This window comes from Hemiscyllium ocellatum, chromosome 28 (genome assembly GCF_020745735.1).
Source record: "Hemiscyllium ocellatum isolate sHemOce1 chromosome 28, sHemOce1.pat.X.cur, whole genome shotgun sequence".
NCBI lineage: Eukaryota > Metazoa > Chordata > Chondrichthyes > Orectolobiformes > Hemiscylliidae > Hemiscyllium > Hemiscyllium ocellatum.
In genome coordinates this window covers 38,826,150-38,848,234 of record NC_083428.1, presented here as the reverse complement: position 1 = coordinate 38,848,234, position 22,085 = coordinate 38,826,150, and the positions used below count along the sequence as shown (strand labels likewise).

The 22,085-nt window shown below is 42.9% G+C and overlaps 1 protein-coding gene across 1 annotated transcript in view; it reads right to left on the bottom strand.

The window, feature by feature from the left end:
- LOC132828968 (receptor-type tyrosine-protein phosphatase delta-like) overlaps window positions 1–22,085 on the bottom strand; it is a 481,828-nt gene that overhangs the window by 5,571 nt on the left and 454,172 nt on the right. The window contains exons 33-35 of the mRNA XM_060846203.1: window positions 18,243–18,368; window positions 2,656–2,810; window positions 2,277–2,412 (exon numbers count right to left, since the gene is read on the bottom strand). Of these exons, the coding sequence (XP_060702186.1) occupies window positions 2,277–2,412; window positions 2,656–2,810; window positions 18,243–18,368 (417 nt within the window). The remainder of the gene's footprint in view (window positions 1–2,276; window positions 2,413–2,655; window positions 2,811–18,242; window positions 18,369–22,085) is intronic.

The window sequence follows — 22,085 nt, the reverse complement described above, 5'->3', positions numbered from 1 at the left end:
GATAACAAAGTTTCCTTAATGAAACTTAGTTGGTTGGTCTCGGTCTACATCTATTGGAGTTTAGGAGTGTGAGAGGTAATCTCAGTTAAAGACATAAAATTCTGAAGGATTTGACAGGGCAGATGCTGTAAGAATGTTTCCTCTTGTGGGGAAATTTAGGATGAAGGAGAGCAGTTTAAAATTAAGGGAACTCTCAAATATGACAAATGAGGAGGAACTGCTTCTCCCACAGGATTGTTAATTAGAAATTCTTTTCCTGAGCGAGCCATTCTGACCTGTGGATAGGGGCTTGGATGAATTCACTACCCTGAGGACCTCCTGCAGATATGTCCTGCAGCTGAGATTACTGACCTCCAACTACCACAACATCTTCCTTTGGGAATGGTATGCCACCCAGTGGATAGCTTTTCTCCTGATTCCTGTCGGACCAGTATTGCTAAGGCTCCTTGATGCCCCACCCAGTCAAATGCTGCCTTGATGTCAAGAGCAGTCACCTTCACTTCTCCTAATGACTGGCAAGAGAGGCTTGGTGGACCAAACAGTCTACAGCTGTTCTTCTTTCTTATGAAGAGAGATGGTAGAAGTGTTTGGTATGCTTTCCTTTATTTGTCAGAGTATTGAGTACAGGAGTTGGGAGGTCATGTTGCAGTTGTACAGGACCTGGTTAGGCCATTTTTAGAATATTGCGTGCAATTTTGGTCTCCTTCTTATCGGAAGGATGTTGTGAAACTTGAAAGGATTCAGAAAAGATTTGCAAGGATGTTTCCAGGATTGGAGGATTTGAGCTATAGGGAGAGGCTGAATAGGCTGGGGCTGTTTTCCCTGGCATATCGGATGTGGAGGGGTGACAATAGACAATAGGTGCAGGAGTAGGCCATTCTGCCCTTCGAGCCTGCACCACCATTCAATGCGACCATGGCTATCATCCTTAATCAGTATCCTGTTCCTGCCTTATCTCCATAACCCTTGATTCCACTATCCTTGAGAGCTCTATCCAACTCTTTCTTAACTGAATCCAGAGACTGGGCCTCCACTGCCCTCTGGGGCAGAGCATTCCACACAGCCACCACTCTCTGGGTGAAGAAGTTTCTCCTCATTTCTGTCCTAAATGGTCTATCCCGTACTTTTAAGCTGTGTCCTCTTGTTCGGTGACCGTATAGATGTTTATAAAATCATGAGGGACCTGGATAGGATAAATAGACAAAGTCTTTTCCCTGGGATGGGGGAGTCCAGAACTAGAGGGTATAGGTTTAGGTTGAGAGGGGAATGATATAAAAGAGACCTAAGAGGCAACTTTTTCACGCAGAGGGTGGTATGTGTATGGAATGAGCTGCCAGAGGTAGTGGTGGAGGCTGGTACAATTGCAACATTTAAAAGGCATCTGGATAGGTATATAAATAGGAAGGGTTTGGAGAGATATGGGCTGGGTGCTTGCAGGTGGGACTAGATTAGGTTAGGATATCTGGTTGGCATGGACAGGTTGGACCAAAGGGTCTGTTTCTGTGCTATACATCTCTATGAGGTATAGCCAGGTCGAGATAGCTTTGGATTGAGGGACAGGTTGTCACTTATTCCTGTATGGCACTGATTTCATGTTTTTTCTAAGAGAGCTCCTTTACAGATAGTCACTTGTACTCTGGCCACTTCACAGCTTGGAAGCCCAGTACAAAAGTGTTCCCAACAGTGGTTTCCACCTGATGTCCAATTCTAGCATTGCTCGATATCCCATTCACAGTTAATAACATCTCTTATGAAACTCTAATTTTTACAATTCCTGGGGGGATTCAATTTTTTTTAACATGAACAAATAAGTCTTTTTGGAAGGCAATGGAGCCCATGAATCCCATATTTGTTTAGAAAGAGCTCAGATATTTTAACATTTTTACAATTGATTTCTGATTAAGCTTCCTATTTCAAAGTTGCTTAATTCAAGCTATCCGATAATTGATTTTTTAAAGCAGTTTCCACTCTTCTGTGTTAGTTATCTTGCACAAGACAAATTATTGGATAATTAATTGTTGGATTGTCGAGCACAGATGATTTCTCGTTTGCTTATCTAGCTCATCAGATAAACTGATGAACCACCAACTTAAAATTGTGAGGGGTGAATCATGTCTGGGCTTTTAATATTCAACAAGCAGCTGAACTTTATTTTCTGGGAAACACAACTGGAAAGCAGGGAAGTAATGTTAAACGTCCTTTGAAAGTTGCTTAGACCACGTGTGGTCCTGTGTCCAATCTCTGTTACATGATGGACATAGAAGCACTGTTCTTACCTCTGTCTGTACCATGGCAGGCCGCTGCGTTCGGAGCATCTTGACAGTCTGGAAGATGTCCACAACCCCTTCATACCTCATCCTTTCCAGGACAATGCTGAGTGTAATAAAAACCCCAGTCCTTCCGACTCCGGCACTAGCAAAATGAAGGATTTCATGTTAGATTGTACAAACCCAGGACTAAATTATTACACACTCCATGAGAAGCTTAGTTCTTGGAGTAAACACAAACCTGCGCAGTGTGAGACAAGAATGCGACCAGCTCAGCTGCACTGATAGTTAACAGCATTGCAGTAACACTTCACTTCACAAAAAAAAACCCTTCTTTCAGTAAGCCTTAAAGTGTGTTGCTTCTTGGAATACAGCATCCATTACTCACCTGCAATGAACTGATATAGGACCATCTTGGCCAAACTGTTCCTTGGTTTTATGCACTTGCCCTATAAAGTCAATGAAACCCTCTCCGGATTTTGGCACTCCTTGCTCTGGCCAGTCTGTGAACTGGAACTGCCGGACAGTCCGTGACTGGCCATCCTGTGGGAGGGAAAGACCACATTAAACACTGGATAGTGAGCATTCCCTCCACCGCCCCCCCCCCCTCCCCAATCCCAGTCGTTACAGTATCTTATCAATACTGCCACTCCTTTTAACCCTTACAATGAAGACCAAATTGGGATTTGGAGAAAGAATTTTTCCAGGAGACATGGTCCTGATGTTCTGCGAAGTTTGTGTGTTTCGAGTGTTCAAATGGAGCCCAGACATATCTGATAGTCTGTCCCAGTTAGAAATAAACATTAGGTTGCGTGCTGAGTGAAGGCAGTCTTGACTTAGATCCCCATGAACCTACAGATCAAAATTATCTCCAATCAGGCATAGAATTAGAAATGAAGGAACATGTTATTATTTTATCATTTCAAATGAAAGCGTGCACAGCAAGGCTTCACTGAGGTGTCAGACTAGGTTACATCTCCACTGTGAAGTTTGAGTTCACGGCAGTCTGATTCAGAGGCAGGAATGTTATTGCTAAAGAATGTTATTCCTGAAGAAGGGCTCATGCCCGAAACGTCGATTCTCCTGCTCCTTGGATGCTGCCTGACCTGCTGCACTTTACCAGCAACACATTTTCAGCTCTGATCTCCAGCATCTGCAGTCCTCACTTTCTCCTAGAAGATTTTAACCTACTACGAATCCTCTTGCAAGGATGCCTTCCTTGAAGAAGCTCTCTTCCTCCCTCTACAAGGATTTCAGTGAGTCCCTCTCTCACTGCACCCCCCAGGTAAAAAGAAGGGCTCATGCCCGAAACGTCGATTCTCCTGCTCCTTGGATGCTGCCTGACCTGCTGCGCTTTTCCAGCAACACATTTTCAGCATGTTATTGCTAAACCAAGGATGACACAATCTACTCAAAACTCTCCATTCTGATCTTTCCCTGTACCTCTAGATGCACTTCTTAAATGTCATGATTCAGCTTCACTAGCTACTTGTGCTAAAACGTTCCACATTCTAATAAATCTCTATGCACAAAGCCCCTTTTAACCCCTGACTATGAGTTGGTCTGTCCAAGTTTCTTCCTCAATTGTGTAGATAGTGTTGTTTCTTCCTAGCAGGAAGTTGTGCCAGACTAGTCGACCAGTCACTGGAATATTTTTGCATCTTGCATTGTTACATTTCTAAACATCCAGCAGTCCTTGCAGCACCTGGGGGAGGATGGAGAGATAAATGGAATTTGCTTGATTAAACCTTGTCGTGAAGATTGTCAAGTCTTGTCTGCCAAGCACATCATTTAAACTGGTTATTCCTGTGACACATTCCTTTTGAAAACAACGAGCAAATGGAGTTTAATATAGATACATGCGAAGTCTTGCATTTTGGAAAGTCAGATTAAGGTAGGAGTTTCATGGTGAATGGTAGGGCCTTAAGGAGTGTAGTGAAACAGAGAGACCCTGGAGTTCAGCTGCACAGTTCTCTGAAAATGGAGTTCCAGGTAGACAGGGCAGTGAAGAAGGTTTTTGGCACACTGGCCTTCATGAGCCAGGGCATTGAGTATAGAAGTTGGGGAAGTTATGTTGCAGCTGTACAGGATGTTGGTGAGGCCACCATTGTGTTCAGTTTTGGTCACCTTGCTATAGGAAAGATGTTATCAAATTGGAAAGAAATTTACAAGGATGTTGCCAGGACTCAACGGTCTGAGTTAAAGAGAGAGGTTGGACAAACTAGAATGTTTTTCTTTAGAGTGCAGGAGGCTGAGGGGGAGACCTTGTAGAGGCGTATAAAATCATGAAAGGTATGGATAGGGTGAATGTACTCAGTCTTTTTCCCAGGGTTGGGCAATAGGGGACGAGAGGGCATCAGTGTAAGGTTAGAGGGCAAAGAAGAAAAGGGAACCTGAGGGGCAACAGAGGGCAGTATGCATATGGAAGTAGTTGAGGCAGATACATTAACAACATCTAGAATGCATTTGAACAAATGCATGAATCGGAAAAGTTTAGAAGGATATGGGCCAAGTGCAGAGAAATGGGGTTAGCGGGGATGGACATTTTGGTCTGCACGGACTAGGTTGGGCCGAAGGACCTGTCTCTGTGCTGTAGGACTCTACGAACTTGGTGGCCTCAGAGCAGTGAAAATAACTGTGTTCTGGTTCATTGGTTTGTGATGGAGTAAAATCCTCTTGGAGGATTGCAATAACTTGGTAGTAACACAATTGGGAGGGAACAGACAGGCGAAAAGCTGGGATCAATGATGGAGTAATTCAAGATTTTAAATTCAATGAGTACTTTTCTGGGCAATCTTTTGCAAACATCTACCAAATATATGGTCAAAATTGGAAACTTCCTGATCATTACAATGGAAGTAGGGCTTCTTGACAGGCTCAGAGCAAGGCTGAGTGTTAACACTTCATCTGTTATTGCACAGTGCTCCAAATTCATTTTAATGGGTACAGGTATTTCCTAATTAACCTGTTGACTGTCTTCCTCATGGACTGTTTACATGTCTGCAAATGGAATGACTTAGACCACATTATAGTTGGAATCAATTTTCTCTTTGTTCCCTGGAAGTTGCCAATATTAACATCTCTTGGTATTCTACTTTAGGAATTGTCTGCTCATTTAAACCAGACACACAGAAACCCTCACCTTGCGCCATAAATTTCACGTGGCAAAGAACTATCCCAAATATCACAATTTAAAGAAAAAAATTAACAATTTTATTCTTTAAATCCAAAAGAGAACATTAAACAACAACTATTTATAACTCCTTTCTCTTAAACCTATTTCTACCTCCCACTCTACAATACTGGCCTGATAAATTCCCTCTTAGATTTACAGCAAAATCAATTTCAAACCCATTCATCGTCTTCATATGTTGAACTTTCTCTGTAGTTTTCTTTGGGTTGGCTTCGGTATTCTGCTGCACAAAATTCTGATGGTCAGGTACCTTTCAGAGAGCTAATCTGCAGGATGTTACATTGGTGCTTGGCAGCTCTTTACTGTTCTCCCTCTAACTTATTTTATTCCCCAAAACATTGGATCATTTCATTGGTTTCATGTCATCCAAAACATGAAAATCCAAATTCGACTGGAGTTTGGTATCTGGGGCATAATTTAAACTGATTGGCCAATTTGAATTTGTTTTGTACCATGGCAATGCAGCTCCAGTTATGTTTGTCAACCAACTGTTACACTTTAAAATCTTTTAGCCCACTCTGTGCCAGCCAGAAACTTCAGCTCCCTTAAAGGAACAGTACATGTTCACAACTTCATAACAGAATTAATCATAATGGATGCTACTGCACCCAATAGCAGTCCTTCCAAACTTCCATGTCCATCCAGTTAAAAAAAGGTACAATCTGTGTTGTCTATGCCTCAGCAGATAGTCAAGGCTCAAGCCACAATTTACCTTCTTTAAAGTGACAGATAATTCTGAATTGAGGAGAAGTGGGCAGTGCTCAATGTTTCATTCATAACACCCTGAGTGAAAGTATATGTGATCATTTTCACTCCCTGATTAACAGAGATACCAACTTGCTTGTGGTAGTATCATAATTACTATGATTGGTAAAGAAGTTAACTATAAAATTACAGCCATTGAGTGGAAGCGAATGCAGATTAGTTCTATTCTTCTGAATTCCATATAAAATAGGAATTGGAAAGGATTTGGTTGGGTGAAATTCCAGAGGCAGGAAGTTTGGAATTCTATAAAATCGCAATTCTGATTCACTAAAATCCAAGATTTGGATAGCATTCTGGAGCAGCTTGAGTTTGCACTGATACACTGCTGTCCTGACTCAAGTGCATCACCCGTTTGAGTGAGAAAGATTGTAAGCTCAAGTCCTCTTCCAGCAATTTAAGCCCATTTCCTAGCAGACACTTCACGTGTATGACTGAGGGACTGTCGCACTGTTGGAAATGTAAACTTTCAAAAGAAATATTATAGAGCCTTGTCTACCGGCACAGCATTGAAGATCCTATTGCATTATTTGCAGATGAGGTGGGCAATTTTACCCAGTGTCCTGGCAATATTTATCTCTCAGCCAACACGAACAAAGTATATTATCTAGCCCTATACCTCATTGCTGTTAATCAGTCTTAGCGTACGTTGTCTAGTATGTTTACCATATTTCATTCGTGTTTCATCATTTCAAATGAAGTTTTGAATGCACTGAGATCATGGAAGATGTTCAATAAGTGCAGGTACTTGCCTTGATTCTATTTTCAGAATTAAGCAAAAATAAATTGCAGACAGAATTGGTGTATAATGAGTTCATCATGTCAGCCATGCTTTGCAGAACATGTTGCCATAGCAACATAGTCCTGGAATATAAACCGCTGCTGCCAATCACATACGGTATTTCAATTCCACAGAGTTTACTCCTGTCTTGTTTAACATTGAAATAGAAATTTGGAATGGAATTGAATACGACTTGAAGGGACCAAAATTCAAAGCTCTAGGGTTAACAGCATCAGGGAACAATTTTTAAAATCCTATAAGAGCCCACGATTCTATGCACCAACTCTACTGCATCAGCACTGACCTGACACACAATCCTGGGGCGTAGGGAGGGGGGAGATTTTAAAATGACAGACGTTAGCCAATTCCCTGATTCCCATTCCCCAATTCCAGTTGTGCCAGATTTGTCAGGCTCTGGGCAAAGAATGCGGCTATTTTGATGGTATTGGGCCTGTTTTGATAGTCTTTCAGGAGAAAGGTGAAGCACAGGGGGACTGAAAGAAGTATGTTCCTCTTTGAGAAACCTGTCACTGAAGGACTTTGATACATATTTTAAAATGTGTAATTACAGTTTTAATAGTTACATACTGTATTGCAATGCAAATATGTTTTTACCAAAGTAATTAATGATAAGGCTCAGTTCTGCAAAGATAAGTTGACCAGTGCATCAATCAGCCTTCTGTAATTGTTATGATGCAACTTTACCCAAAGGGAAAGGAGCTCTTATGCATTATAAACTGAAAAATATAGGCATCGGATCTCTATTATAATAATCTGAAATTATTTAAATGCACAGATTTTTTTTTACATAAAGAAGCCTTCTGAAACTTTCATTTAGAGGAAATGTAATACACTGGCTCCTGAACTGTTTTGATGGACAGGTCAAATGATGTAGCTCAGAAATGAAGGCCACCTTTTTGTTCTTAGTTTCAAAAGACTCCATTTTTACATTTTCCAGGGTTTGACAGCTGAGCCAATTATGAATGCTTGGCTGAGTTTCAAAAGCTCTGGAGCCACTTAACTCGACAGGGTGAGGTGTTCACATTTTGTTTGACAGTTTTAAGATCTTATTGGAGGATCAGCTGTCATTGATGTAATAATTGAAAGAGGTACTTGTTTTTCCAATAGATCAATTAATTGAAGGGTTTTAATTTTTAGAAAGTATTTATGAATGATATTTTAGTTTCAGTATGAACTGTGATTGAGTGACAGCTTTGTTAGAATGTTAGAAGTTTAATTTTACTTCCTCTCCATTTCAGAGGTATAGTGCCTCTTATCACCAAATTGTGGATACTGGCTGATTTGGAGGATGTAGAGATCACGTACATGAGATGAAAAATGTTCATGGGCAGGGAGGCCCCAATATTCACCATTTAAACTGGGCTGATGTCCAAATAAATGGAGGTGTCACTCTATCCTGCTGTCTTGCCATCTGCCTGTTTCTGTCACCACCTGCTGCCTTTGGAGACTGAAGGTTAGTCTCCACACCACCCCAATCTCCCTGATATATACTATGGTGGAGTGGGGACCTCAATACTCTTTCGGCATCACAATGAAGGTCACGTTTTAACACATTAATGGTAAGTGTTTGAAAGTAATTTGCAGGCCAATTCTAACTTTCTCTCTGCTCAAATTTGTTTGATTTTTAAATGAGTAAATATGAACTGTATGAAATAATTTCTAATGCCCTACTTGTACTCTTCTGTTTTTAAATTTATTTTGGAACTGGGCTTTATTAATCAAGTGATCTCATGCAGTGAATTTGTTAGTATTTCTTTTAATGGCTGCTGGGGTAATTTGAAGTATTGATGGCCAATTCTGTTGAGCCCAGTATAACACTTAATGTTCGTAACAGTAGTTAAGAACCTAATTACTGCCTAATTTATATACCTTAGTTCCTTCTCATTGATGTGCTCACACTCCTATTCTTGTGCTGATGGTGTAGGTCTTAACGAATCTCTGATTCCACTGGGGTCAGGGCTCTCCCACCAGCTGGTCAATGTGTGCTGGGATATTCAGGTATGACATGCTATCATAATGATATGTATGTCTGTGTTTGCCCTTTGCAACATAATTGGATTGGAATCAAGAGCCAATTTACCCATTTGATCTCTCTTGACCAGCCATATCAAGTCCAATTATAACAATCCTGCTGCTCGGCTGACTGACAGCAGTTAACACAACTAGTCAGGAAGAGAATTTGGATCTTTTGGGGGCTATAACATTCCACGCTTAGCAAGGTACCTACCAACTGAGCCAGAGAGTCTAAAATTTATGTATCTAGCAGTGATTGTAGATCTATCTTTTGTTTTTATCACTCATTCTCCCATCAAATATAGCACTCTGCACTGTACCACAGCAATGTAACGTTCAGAAGTATAGACATCATTGGGGCTTGTCAAAGAAGGATTCATTATGTCTCTTTGAAATAACCTGGATTGCTCTAAAGTGCTGTTTTACAGTCATTAGTGCAAAGGAAGATCCCAGAACGATCTGAGTGAAGAATGCTGCCTGAGGCTCTGTTTTCCAAGTGTTAGTTTGACATTTACCCCACAATCTGACTAGACACTTCCGTCTTGTTTTGGGCTGCAAATCCACATGCTTCTCAAATCTCCTTGGCTACCAATTTGAAACAGATTATGATCAAATAGAGAAAAGACCTCAAACGCGATGCATGAGATTAGTCTGTCCGTATTTCCAAGAATGAAGAACAGCAGAACACGTACTGTTGTCAAACCATGATTCAAGGCCAAGCTCAGAAGAGTATTGAAAGTTTATCTTAGATCTTCTGATGGTGGTAATCTGTTTACAACGAATGCTATGAGTGTTGGAATGTCACTGATTGAATGATGTGTATAGGTGTTGAAACAACACAATGTGGAAATCCCAGCTCTTCATGAACAGCCCTGCGAAATTCCTTTAAATCTGGATCCCCAGGTTAATACCTTGTAAAATCCAACCTAAACCCTGGCCTTTCGTAAAAGCCCATCTGTATCCAGGTCCTTGGGTTAAAACCTTCTAGGAGAAAGTGAGGACTGCAGATGCTGGAGATCAGAGCTGAAGAAGGGCCCATGCCCGAAACGTCGACTCTCCTGCTCTTTGGATGCTGCCTGATCTGCTGCGATTTTCCAGCAACACATTTTTCAGCCTTGGGTTAAAACCTCTGCAATAATCTTCTAAATGTGAGCTGTTGGACTAAAGGTCTCTGAACAATCCTGCTAAATCCAGCCCCTCGGAAATCTGTGGCTTTACATATAAAATAAATCTTTGTTCATCATGGTGAATAATTCCATGATATAATTAGCTGCTAATTTTTTCTCTCAGTAAAATGACTGAACTAGGTTAAACAGGAACATTTCACAGACTCAACTTGAGTGATTAAGTCAGTACTTCCCAAATGCTTCCCCTGTGTGACCTCATTCAATGCTTCTGAATTTGTGTGATCCCACAGCCAAGAGGGGGTGGTAGGAGAAGGTCCTAGATGGTGAGTGGGAGATGTTTAGATTGCTCAGAGGCAGGAGGGTTCAGTTGATGAGGGGTTGGGTGAGGGGGGGAGGCGGTGGGTAAGTCTTTAGATCTTGTCTGCACGGGTGAAGGAACAGGAGTCTAGCACTGGGGGAGTTGATTAAAAGGCAGGATTTTTCCAACAAAAAAGTTAACAGCTATCTTTTCAGGGGCAGCAGTAATCTGGTCTCAGAAAGTAGTCAGAGTCATACAGCATGGAAACAGACCCTTTAGTTCAACCTGTGTACAAACTTTTCCCCACGCGCCTTTTTTAAACCTCTCTCCTCTCACCTTAAAAATATGCCCCTAAGCTTGAAATCCCCCATCCTAGGGAAAAGACACCTCCTATTAACCCTTTCATGATTTTATAAACCTCTATATGGTCACCTCTCAATCTCCTTTGCTCAAGTGAAAAAAGTCTCAGCTTTATACCTCTAACCTTCCACACCTGGCAACAACCAGTCCCTTCTGAACCCACTCTAGCTTAATAATATCCTTCCCACAACAGGGCGTCCAGAACTGGACACAATATTTCAGAAGAGGCCTCACCAATAAACTGTACAACCTCAACACGACTGACCACCTGCCCATTCCTTTGAGCATAGGAATGAAGGCAAGTGCCCATTTGGCCACACCTACCAACAACCACCAGAAATCAATGCAATGTTTTAAAAGAGCCTTGAAGTTTTTAGCATTCAGTCTGAGCTTTATTGCAATTAGAGTTTCTTGGAAGCTCACAGTCTCAAAATCTTTCGTTACCTGCCTCACATAGCCCTGTATTCAATGTTGTCAATGCTCTCTGTTTCATGTGCAATGTATTGATTCTGTGTTACTGTTTGAGACTACTCACATTGATAGACAATGAATTCTATTTATACTGTTTATGCATTCCTTTATTACATTGTGGGCCTAGGGTTCAAATCCCTCTTCCTCTTGCAGCGCAGTGGTTTTACACTGTGGGCAATCATGCACCAGCAATAACCTCCAAACAGCAATGGAATGAACTTTGCAAAGTGGTAAAAAGATCAATGAATCATTAATAAGAGTGCATCGTTTTGATTGTGCTACTGTTTTAGCTGAGAAGCCCAGAACTGGAAGGTGTAATCTTTACTATTTCAGGAATAACTTCTCCTTGAAGATCAACTTTGCCTGGTTTTATTATTTATTTCTGCTCTGTTAGATTTTGTTTGAGTTTTGACAGGCACGGTTGTGCTGATAAATCTACCTGTTAAGGGTCTGGGAATCGTTGAGAAAATAGACCGGCTGGCACAGGATAATAGTACTGACATATTGACACTATACACAACATCTTTTTCTACAGATTTATACAATTGATGGGAATGTCAACAGTGAAACTGTGCCTTTCAAGAGATATGCTCCAATTATTGACAGAAGGGAGTGAGCCGAGCAAGGGAGCTTCTGAAAAATAACATTTAAGAGAGTTCCAGGGAAGACCTATATAGCAAAGAAAATGAAGGTCACTTGTGGTTCTCCCCCGTCAATAGACAGGAGTTATAAAGGACAAGTCATAAAAGTGCCTTTCTTACATGAGGCTGTTTTAACTCTCTTTGTGTACCAAAGAGAGATAGCTGGTTTTGTTTTTCTGGTCAAGAACCATAAAAATGTGGAACCTGCTCTCACCCTCAGTAATCCTTTCCTCCTATAACTTTGACACATTTGAAACTAAAGTTGTTGATACCCCAATACCTTCTCCTACTCTTCTCAATCTTCTTGAACAATGCAGTCTGTGCTGCCAATGCCAAGATGTCCGTCTGCACTTGATGGCAAGTGATGTCTCAGAGCCTTCATACCCTCCAACCGCACCCCCTCACCCTCACCCCCACCCCCACCCCCACCCCAGAACATGAGGTCCCATTGTCCATCCTGGCTGCCCCCTCCCCAGTCCACCTAACCCCTCCCTGCCGCTAAGGGCCACATCCCTCATTGCTTCACTCACTTCCCAGCTTTCCACTTTGCTCAGGAAGTGGAAAAGCAAGTGAGGCACAAAGAGGATTCCTCTCAGTCAACAGTTTCCAAGCTCATTTCAGGAGAGCACCAGGATGCTACGTGAAATAAAATATGAAGCCATGTGTTATCGATGGCAGTGACATCAAAGGTCTATGTCTCGAAGGGCACTCTGCAGTTGCATTGGCAAAGATGGCGGCTATTCTTAAAATAAAAATTGAACTGGCCTGTTTACGAGGAGTGCTGAAATTCTCTCTCAATTATTTTTTTGTGGCACTGGTTCTAACTTAACACTCATTGCTTCATTACCTCAATTCACTAACATACATCTTTAACAATCTTTTTTTGACAAGACAAAGCTTCTTATTTACGAAGTGGTCCTAGCTCATCTCCAATATATCTCCACTGCAGACTTTATTCTCTTCACTTTAACTACAGTTACCTCGTTATGTAATACACAATTCAATGACCTGATACTTAAAAGTTAATTGACGCTAACTTCCCTTTCGGGGCTGGTTAGTGCTGCTAAGTAATGCCCAACTGTGCAGGTTCGATTCCCGTACTGGTTGAGGTCATCAAAAAGGCTCCTTCCTTCTCAGGCGACAGTGAGGACTGCAGATGCTACAGATTACAGTCGAGAGTGTGGTGCTGGAAAAGCACAACAGGTCAGGCAGCATCCCGAGGAGCAGGAGTATTGACGTTTTGGGCAAAAGCCCTTCATCAGGAATGAATAATCTAGGTGTTTTGCCCGAAACGTTGATTCTTCTACTCCTTGGATGCTGCCTCTCCTCCTTCTCAGGCTCAGCCCTTGCAAGAGACACGGTGTCCCTCAGCTTAAACTCACTGCCAGTCATCTCTTTCTCTCTCTAATGAGAAACCAGCCTCTGAGTCTATTACCGACGTCCATTTGAAGTTTCCAAAGTACAGCACAACACAGAAATAGTTCCATTTCAGTCTGACTGGTCACTCCTGATGTTGATGTTGATGTTACATGTGAGCCTCCGACACTACCTGAGTACATCACACCCTTTCAGCATATTTGTCTAATCCTTTCCCTCTTATATCCTTTCCTCATTTATCTAATTTCCCACTAAATACAAGAGCTGGATATATATTTGAGAGGGATGAAGTCAGAGGGCTACAGAGATTGGGCTGACAAATGGCTCTGGCTGGCTCTTTCGGAAGCCAGTACAGACATAATGAGTTGAATGGCCTCCTTCTATACTGTAAAATTCCATGACTCTAACTGAACTGATTGCATCAAACATTACATGTGGTTCCACATTCAAATCAATCTTGGAGCTTTCCTAAGTTATTTACTCTCTACATTTCAAACTATTGGAAAATTTAATTGATTTTTAACACAAAGGACAATGTTGAAGAGAGACAACAATGTTTTCAGTGCTCCTACTCTTTCAGATCTTTCTAGGCCCCTCACTTCCTCAATCGTCTTTTGAATTCATCTTGTGTTATACTGCAATTTTAACTTATTAATTCCCAGGATCTCAGAAACTCCTTATCTGATTTAGTCTCTATTTCCTTCACTCCAAAAGCTTTCAAATGAGAGCGAAGAGTCACTTAACAATGATTTGTCAACCACCCTCAACACTGCTGTTTTCAATCTTGGTGGTGCTCTGCTGCATGACATTTGACCTTGACTGATAAGCAGGCAAGCACCGTGAATAGGATCACTGCTCTTTCACCTCTGACCTTGAACTCAGTCCAGGTGTCATCAGTAGGAGGGGCTGAGCACTGTCCTTTCACCTCAAGGAACAGGCATATCTAGATGAGCCAGGTAGGTACCAACATCTTATTAGAGAGGGACAGTACATCAGATCACAACTGGGGCTTGATAGCAGGCTCCATTTAATGGATAACAGTTATTTTTAGCCTGGTGACTACTAAGAGACCTTAATCAAAATGCAAACGAGATTCTCAAAACACAGAAACTGTCATTTGGTGTGGTAAAGAGAGATTTCTCTTCCACAATACAGAGTGAATTGCCCTGTCATCTGAGAAACCTCTCAGATTAGATTCAAATTAAGTGCACAGCAGTAAAACACCTGAGGCAAAAACTAAATGTAATCACAGTCAGATCTCAGTCCTGAAGGTTATCTCTTAATGATTATTTTTCAATGCAGCATATTACCTATAAATTGGTTACTCTTATTACCTGTTATTTCCCTCAGTAGATCCTGCTGTCAACAGTCCCAAATATCTGCATTTCAGAGCTGCAGTATTTTCAAATGAATTGATGCAGTTTGCGAGTATGTGTCAGTTAATATGTATGTAGGTAGTGTGAGGGTGTGTGTGTATGTGAATGTTTGTATGAGTGAGTGTGTGCTCATGTATGTGAATGTGTGGGAGTATGAGATTGAGATTGTGTGTGTCTGTGTGTATATATGACTGCATGTGAGAGTGTGTGTGTGTTTGAAGAAAGCCAGTATGCTTTATTGAACCTTTCACAAGCTCAGGGTTGCAAAGCACTTTACAAAAAAATTCTGAAGTTTAGTCACTGTATTATAGGAAACATGGCAAGAAATTTGTGTAAAGTCCCCCAAACTAATCAGTCTGTAATCGCTAGAGTTTTGAAAAATGAGGTGATCTCATTGAAACTTACAAAATTCTTACAGGGTAGGACAGGCTGAATGTATATACGATGTTTTTGCTGCTGAGCCTAGAACCAGGGGACTGAGTCTCAAGATAAGAGGCAAGCCACTTAAGACGAAGATAAAGAGGTATTTCTTCACTCAGTGTGGTAATCTTCAGAATTCTAACAAAGAAGCTCAATCACTGAACATGTTCAAGACAAAAATCAATGGATTCCTGGAGATTAATGACTTCAAGGGATATGGAGATAGCGTGGGAAAATTGTATTTCAGACAGATGATCAGCCATGATTGAATTAATTGGCAGGGTAGGTCCAACGACCCAGAAGGTCTACTTCAGGTGACCCAGCAAGTGTGCCATTTGTGTGTGTATGTGTGTGTGGGTGTGGGCGTGTATATGAGCGTGTATTCACATGCACACGCTTGTGTGTGCGCCTGTCTGTCTGTGTGCATGTGCATGCCTGCTGGTTTCTGTACACCTGTCTGCATGCACGCAACAGCTATGTCTATGAGTGTGTCGGTGTGTGTGTGTGTGCATGCACCTGTGTGTGTCGGTGTGCGCGTGTGTATGCACCTGTGTGTGTCGGTGTGTGTGTGTGTGTCTGCACCTATCTCTGTGTGTGTGTGTGTATGTGTGTGTGTTTGTGTCTGTGCACGCACCTATCTGTGTGTGTTGGTGTGTGTGTGCATGCACCTCTGTGTGTGTGTGTGTGTGTGTGTGTGTGTGTGTGTGTGTCCGCACCTATCTGTGTGTGTCGTTGTGTGTGTGTGTGTGTATGCACGCACCTATTTGTGTGTGTCGGGGTGTGTGTCTGTGTGTGTGTGTGTGTGTGTGTGTGTGCGTGTGCGTGCGCGCGCACGCATGCACCTATCGGTGTGTATCGGTGTGTGTGTGCATGCACCTATCTGTGTGTGTCGGTGTGTGTGTGCGTGTGTGTGTGTGCGTATATGGGTGCACGCACCTATCTGTGTGTGCCTGTGTGTGCACGCATCGATCTGTGCATGTCGGTGTGTGTGTGTGTACGCACCTGTCGGTGTGTGTGTGTGTGTGTATGCACCTATCTGTGTGCGTGTGCGTGTGTGTCGGTGTGTGCGTGTGCGTGTGCGTGTGTACGTGACTGCATGCACCCATCTGTGTGTGCACGCACCTATCTGTGCGTGTCGGTGTATGTGTGTGTGTGTGTACGCACCTATCGGTGTGTATCGGTGTGTGTGCGCATGCACCTATCTGTGTGTGTCGGTGTGTGTGTGTGCACGCACCTATCTGTGTGTGCCTGTGTGTGCACGCACCTATCTGTGCGTGTCGGTGTGTGTGTGTGTGTGTGTGTGTGTGTGTGTGTGTGTGTGTACGCACCTGTCAGTGTGTGTCGGTGTGTGTGTGTGGGTGTGTGCACCTATCTGTGTGTGTCAGTGTGTGAGTGTGTGTGTGCATGCACGTGTGTGTGTGTGTGTGTGTGTGTGTGTGTGTGTGTGTCGGGGTGTGTGTGTGTGTGCGTGTATGTGTCTGCACACACCTATCTGTGTGTGCCCGTGTGTGCACGCACCTATCTGTGCGTGTCGGTGTGTGTGTGCGTGTGCACGCACCTGTCGGTGTGTGTCGGTGTGTGTGTGTGGGTGCATGCACCTATCTGTGTGTGTCGGTGTGTGTGTATGCACGCACCTATTTGTGTGTGTCGGTGTGTGTGCGTGTGTGTGTGTGCGTGTGTATGTGTGTGCACGCACCTGTGTATGCCTGTGTGTGCACGCACCTATCTGTGCGTGTCGGTGTGTGTGTGCGTATGTACGCACCTGTCGGTGTGTGTCGGTGTGTGTGCGTGGGTGCATGCACCTATCTGTGTGTGTGTGTGTGTGTGTGTGTGTGTGTGTGTGTGCACGCACCTATCTGTGTGTGTGTGCGTGTGCGCGCGCACGCACCTATCGGTGTGTATCGGTGTGTGTGTGTGCATGCACCTATCTGTGTGTGTCGGTGTGTGTGTGTGTGTGTGTGTGTGTGTGTGTGCGCGTGCGTACGCACCTATCTGTGTGTGTGTGCGTGTGCTCGCGCACGCACCTATCGGTGTGTGTGCATGCACCTATCTGTGTGTGTCGGTGTGTGTGTGTGTGTGTGTGTGTGTGTGTATGTTTGTGTGCGTGTGTGTGTGTGTGTGCACGCACCTATCCGTGCGTGTCGGTGTGTGTGTGTGTGTACGCACCTGTCGGTGTGTGTGTGTGTGTGTGTGTGTGTATGTTTGTGTGCGTGTGTGTGTGTGTGTGTGCACGCACCTATCCGTGCGTGTCGGTGTGTGTGTGTGTGTACGCACCTGTCGGTGTGTGTGTGTGGATGCATGCACCTATCTGTGTGTGTGTGTGCGTGCGCGTGTGTGTGTGCATGCGCCTATCTCTGTGTGTGTCGGTGTGTGTGTGCACGCACGTGTGTGTTTGTGTGTGTGTGCGCACGCACCTATCTGTGGCGTGTGAGCATGCCCCTATCTGTGTGTGTGGTTGTGTGTACGCACCTCTCTGTGTGTGTGTCGGTGTGTGCATGCACCTCTGTGTGTGTGTGTGTCTGTGCATGCACCTATCCGTGTGTGTGTGTGCATGCACCTCTCTGGGTGTGTGTCTGTGTGTGTGTGTGTGTGTGTATGCATGCACCTATCTGTGTGTGTGTGTGCATGCACCTATGTGTGTGTGTGTGTGTGTGTGTGTGTGTGTGTGTGTGTGTGTGTGCATGCACCTGTGTGTGTGTGTGTGCATGTCCCTATCTGTGTATGTGCTTGTTTGTCTGTAAAACCAGGCCCTTCAGTCCACCAAGTTGAACAACTGCAGTCAATCAGCTTTCCGAATAAAGTCACCAACAAACATGGCTTAAGCACAAAATAAACAACAGAAGAAAGTTGGTTTTAAAATTTTCAATCCTTACAGTAGCAATAGGATGACACTTGTCAAGTTGGGTAGAGAGAGCTCTTTGATTTGCTCAGTCTGGCACAAGTCAAAATGTGGCAAGTTCCATTTCTTAGCATCGTCAGTCAACCCTTATTCCATATGGTGTAAGGACATTGTAAAGCACAGTCCCTGCATGTGCCCCCACCCTCCCAATCACTCGCACATGCAGTCAGCGATTTGTATCCCTTCAGGTTCTCAGCCTTTTCTCTAACTGTTGCAACGTGAGCATTGATACTTACCCTTGCGTCTGTGACCTTGAATTCACGCAGGATGTATTGTGGCATGTTGTACTCTGCCATTGGGTCCACAACAAAGTACTGATACCTGGCGGATCGCTCAGCTGGCCAGTACTGGTGACATTTCTCCTGTTAAATACACAACAGATCTGTGTTTCAGTGGCAGTGTGTGAAGAAATATGGTGCTTTCAACTGCATCTTACTTTCTTTTACAGAAGTTCCCTTTTCAGAGTAAGCCGCTGGTACCTGCTGGGCAGCAAGTGGCAATGAGAAAGCTTTTAAAAAATATTCATAAGAAATGGGAGTGATTGGCAAATATAATATACGTCCTTATTTGCCCTTGGGGACATGTTGGACAGCTGCATTTCTCAAAGTGCTGGAGTCCATGTGACGGAAGAGCTCTGCAGTTCTGTTGGTTGAGATGAAGAAGAAACAGACATATACTTCCAAGTCAGGATGGTATATATCTTGGAAGGGAACACAGAGGGAGAGGTTTTCTCTTACACTTGCTGCCCCTGCTATTTTAAGAGGGCATATACCTTGCAGTAAACTTGCCAGATTCACTCAGCACCAAGTTTAAAGTCATGCCAACCTTGCTTAATATAGCAATATTAGTTGGTAGTGTCATAGGCCGGAACTTAGTCCATGACTAAAAAGACAGCGCAAGTTAAAGAGGTTTGCTCTTGGCGCCAATCTGGCATATAACAGAAAGGACTTCTTGCAAACCCTGCCTGTCACAAATCACTACGAGACTGAGACTTGGCTCTGGAGTTGCCCACAGATCTGAATGAAGTGTAATGATGGACATGTTGAAATTGACCTATTGAGCTTGGGGTTCGTTTGGACAGTCTGGATTATGCTTTTATGAAACCCTAGGATGTAGTATCAGTAACTTTGGCAGGTGGAACATTTTCAGATGTTAAAATTGAACCTATGACACAGACTCAATTGCAGTCTGTGCTGATATGAGTGACCTCAGTTAGGGTTGGTGTTCCAGTTATACTTAAGTCTGACAACTTAAAGTCAGCCAAAGCTCCAGGTCCAGTGACTCCTGGTGGAAGCTTGTCAAAATCATTTCAGACAGGATCAAGGTTTAGCTGCATTGGGATGACCTAGTGGTATTATTGATGGACTGTTACTCCAGAGACCCAGGTAATGTTCTGGAGACCTCGGTTTGAATCCAGCCATGACATGGTGGAATTTGAATTAGAAAAATCATCTAACTATTACCGTGTTGATTGTTGGAAAAGCTCATCTGGTTCACTAATGCCCTTGAGACAGAGACACTCCTCTCCTTACCTAGTCTGGCGTAAATGCAACTCCCGACCCAAAGCAATGGCTAACTCTTAACTGCCCTCGGGAAAATTAGGATGGGCAATAAATATTGGCCTGGTCAGTAATGGCCACATCCCATAAATCAATATGAGAAAAACAATTAAATGCCTATAACTAAATAATTTGCATAGTGGATGGTCACTTGAAACCACAAATTCCCAGCATCATTTAAGGGCCAATATCTGATAGATGGATGAAATGAAATGGATTTTTAAAAAAATAATTAGCAAAGGGTCCTCTTGTGGCACAGTAGTAGTATCCCTACTTCTGGGCCCAGAGGCCCAGGTTCAAGTCCCACCTGCTCCAGAGGGCTGTAACAACATCCCTGAATAGCTTAATTCGAAAAAAAAGGTTTAGAAAAAGATTTTGAAAGAACTAACCACTGAACTGATTGTACTTGACAATAGAAAATAACCGGAATACAATTGGTTGTGCGAGCTCCTCTTTCTCTTCTTGATGCTCCATACACAGCTCCTCAAAATTGCAGCTCTTAATAAAGCTCTGTAAGATAGAGCTTCTGGCTAAGGCTTTTGATGAAAGATCTAAAGCTGGCTGCCAAGCAGATATATAGATGGAAAATAGATACAGAAGTATCTTGATCTAGATGGTAGATAGATATAGTTGGAAGGAGACTGAGACACACAGGTAAGATTAGATTACTTACAGTGTGGAAACAGGCCTTTCGGCCCAACAAGTCCACACCAACCTGCCGAAGGGCAACCCACCCATTCCCACACATTTACCCAACACTCTGAGCAATTTAGCATGGCCAATTCACCTAACCTGCACATCTTTGGACTGTGGGAGGAAACCGGAGCACCCGGAGGAAACCCACACAGACACAGGGAGAATGTGCAAACTCCATAAAGTCAGTCACCTGAGTTTGGAATTGAATCTGGGTCTCTGACGCTGTGAGGCAGCAGTGCTAACCACTGTGCCACCCAGATATATAGATAAGTATGATTGCTCAAGATGTATGCAGGTAAATGGGGATGTTGTAGTTAAATGGATGGTTAAAGGAAAAGGGGAACTAGTTTCTAACAATGAAAGGACACATAATAAGTCATTAACAGAGGAATTTAACACCTTCTGGGAAAAGAATGAAACGGTGTGCATTCTAATTAGAAAGCATCTCCTTGTTGTGATCCAGACATTCTGGTAGAGGCTGATTGTTTAAAACCTTCCTCTAGATACAAACAAACCAAAAAAGAAGATGGGGTGGGACCCCTGCCCCATTTCTCACTGATATCACATTCGACAATGACATTCCTGAGGCTATAAAACTGTTTTTTGGAGTAAACTAAATAAACTGGTCAGACAGCAGTCCCAGTCATTCTATTCAAACAAATTAACTTTGGATATCCAGTTAACAATTTTGACATTTCTGGATGACTCACTCAGTAAACATGTTCAGAATAAAAAACATAATATTTTTAAAGTCGAATGCAGCAAAGAAGACTAGATACAGGGATGATGCTTTCAATCACTGGGAGTCAAAAGCCAAGTGACACGGTCTCAGAATATGGAGGAGGCCATTTTGGACTGAGAAGGGGAAAGATTTATTCACTCAAAGGGTAGTGAAGCTGTGGAATTCTGTGAAGACCAGGTCACTGAATATATTCAAGGAAGGTTTTTTTAGATTTGAAACATATCAAAGGGTATGTGAAAAAAAAACAGGAAAATGGGATTGAGATAGAGGGTCATCATGATCATATGAAATGGAGTTGCAGGCCGCAAGAGCCAAACAGCCTACTCCTTTTCCTAGCTTCTGCGTGTTGGGTTGTCAGTTGACGTCATTCAGGACTCAGCAACTCATCAGTTAGTGATGTCTGTGTTTAATCATGCACTTTCTCCTCAGAATTAAGTGCCTCACCCCAATTTCTACTCTACCCCTAGCAACTTCAAACTTGGCATAGTCGCAGTCAGTTCAGCAAGTCGGGCTCCAAGGAGGGCTGCTCCTTCCCACGTTGACTGACTCAGCTGCCAAAAGCAATCATGAAGATGGACAGTCTGTGTCAGAAAAATCATAAATCTGAAATTATATGTGGTGCTACAGGTACAGCCAGACTCAGGGGATGAGTCTGTGTGAAAATTCTTTGCTGATCTGACAAAACATATCGAGCTGCAGCAACAGCAGGTACAAACTGTGAGGTAACACTCACAAAAACCCAGAGCTGATGCTTGGGGAGAAGTCCCAAAGAGGGGAAAAAGCCCCAACACCCCAATGTTTGAATGATGAATTCAAAGATGGGACCTCACTTCATTAAAAATAACCAAACCTTCAGAAGCTCGCCTTTGGATTCACAGATTCAAAATGGTAGAAGAGTTGGTGAATTAATTGTGATCGTGACATTGTAATTACTAGGTGCTCCAGTGATAAGATTGTGAAGTGGCTTGACAGAATGCATTAATAAGCCCTCTTCTACAGAGATACTGGTTACATTTTAAACTCCTCATTATGCTTCTCCCATAGTTTGTCATAAATTCCCACACACTGCATATAACTTGTAT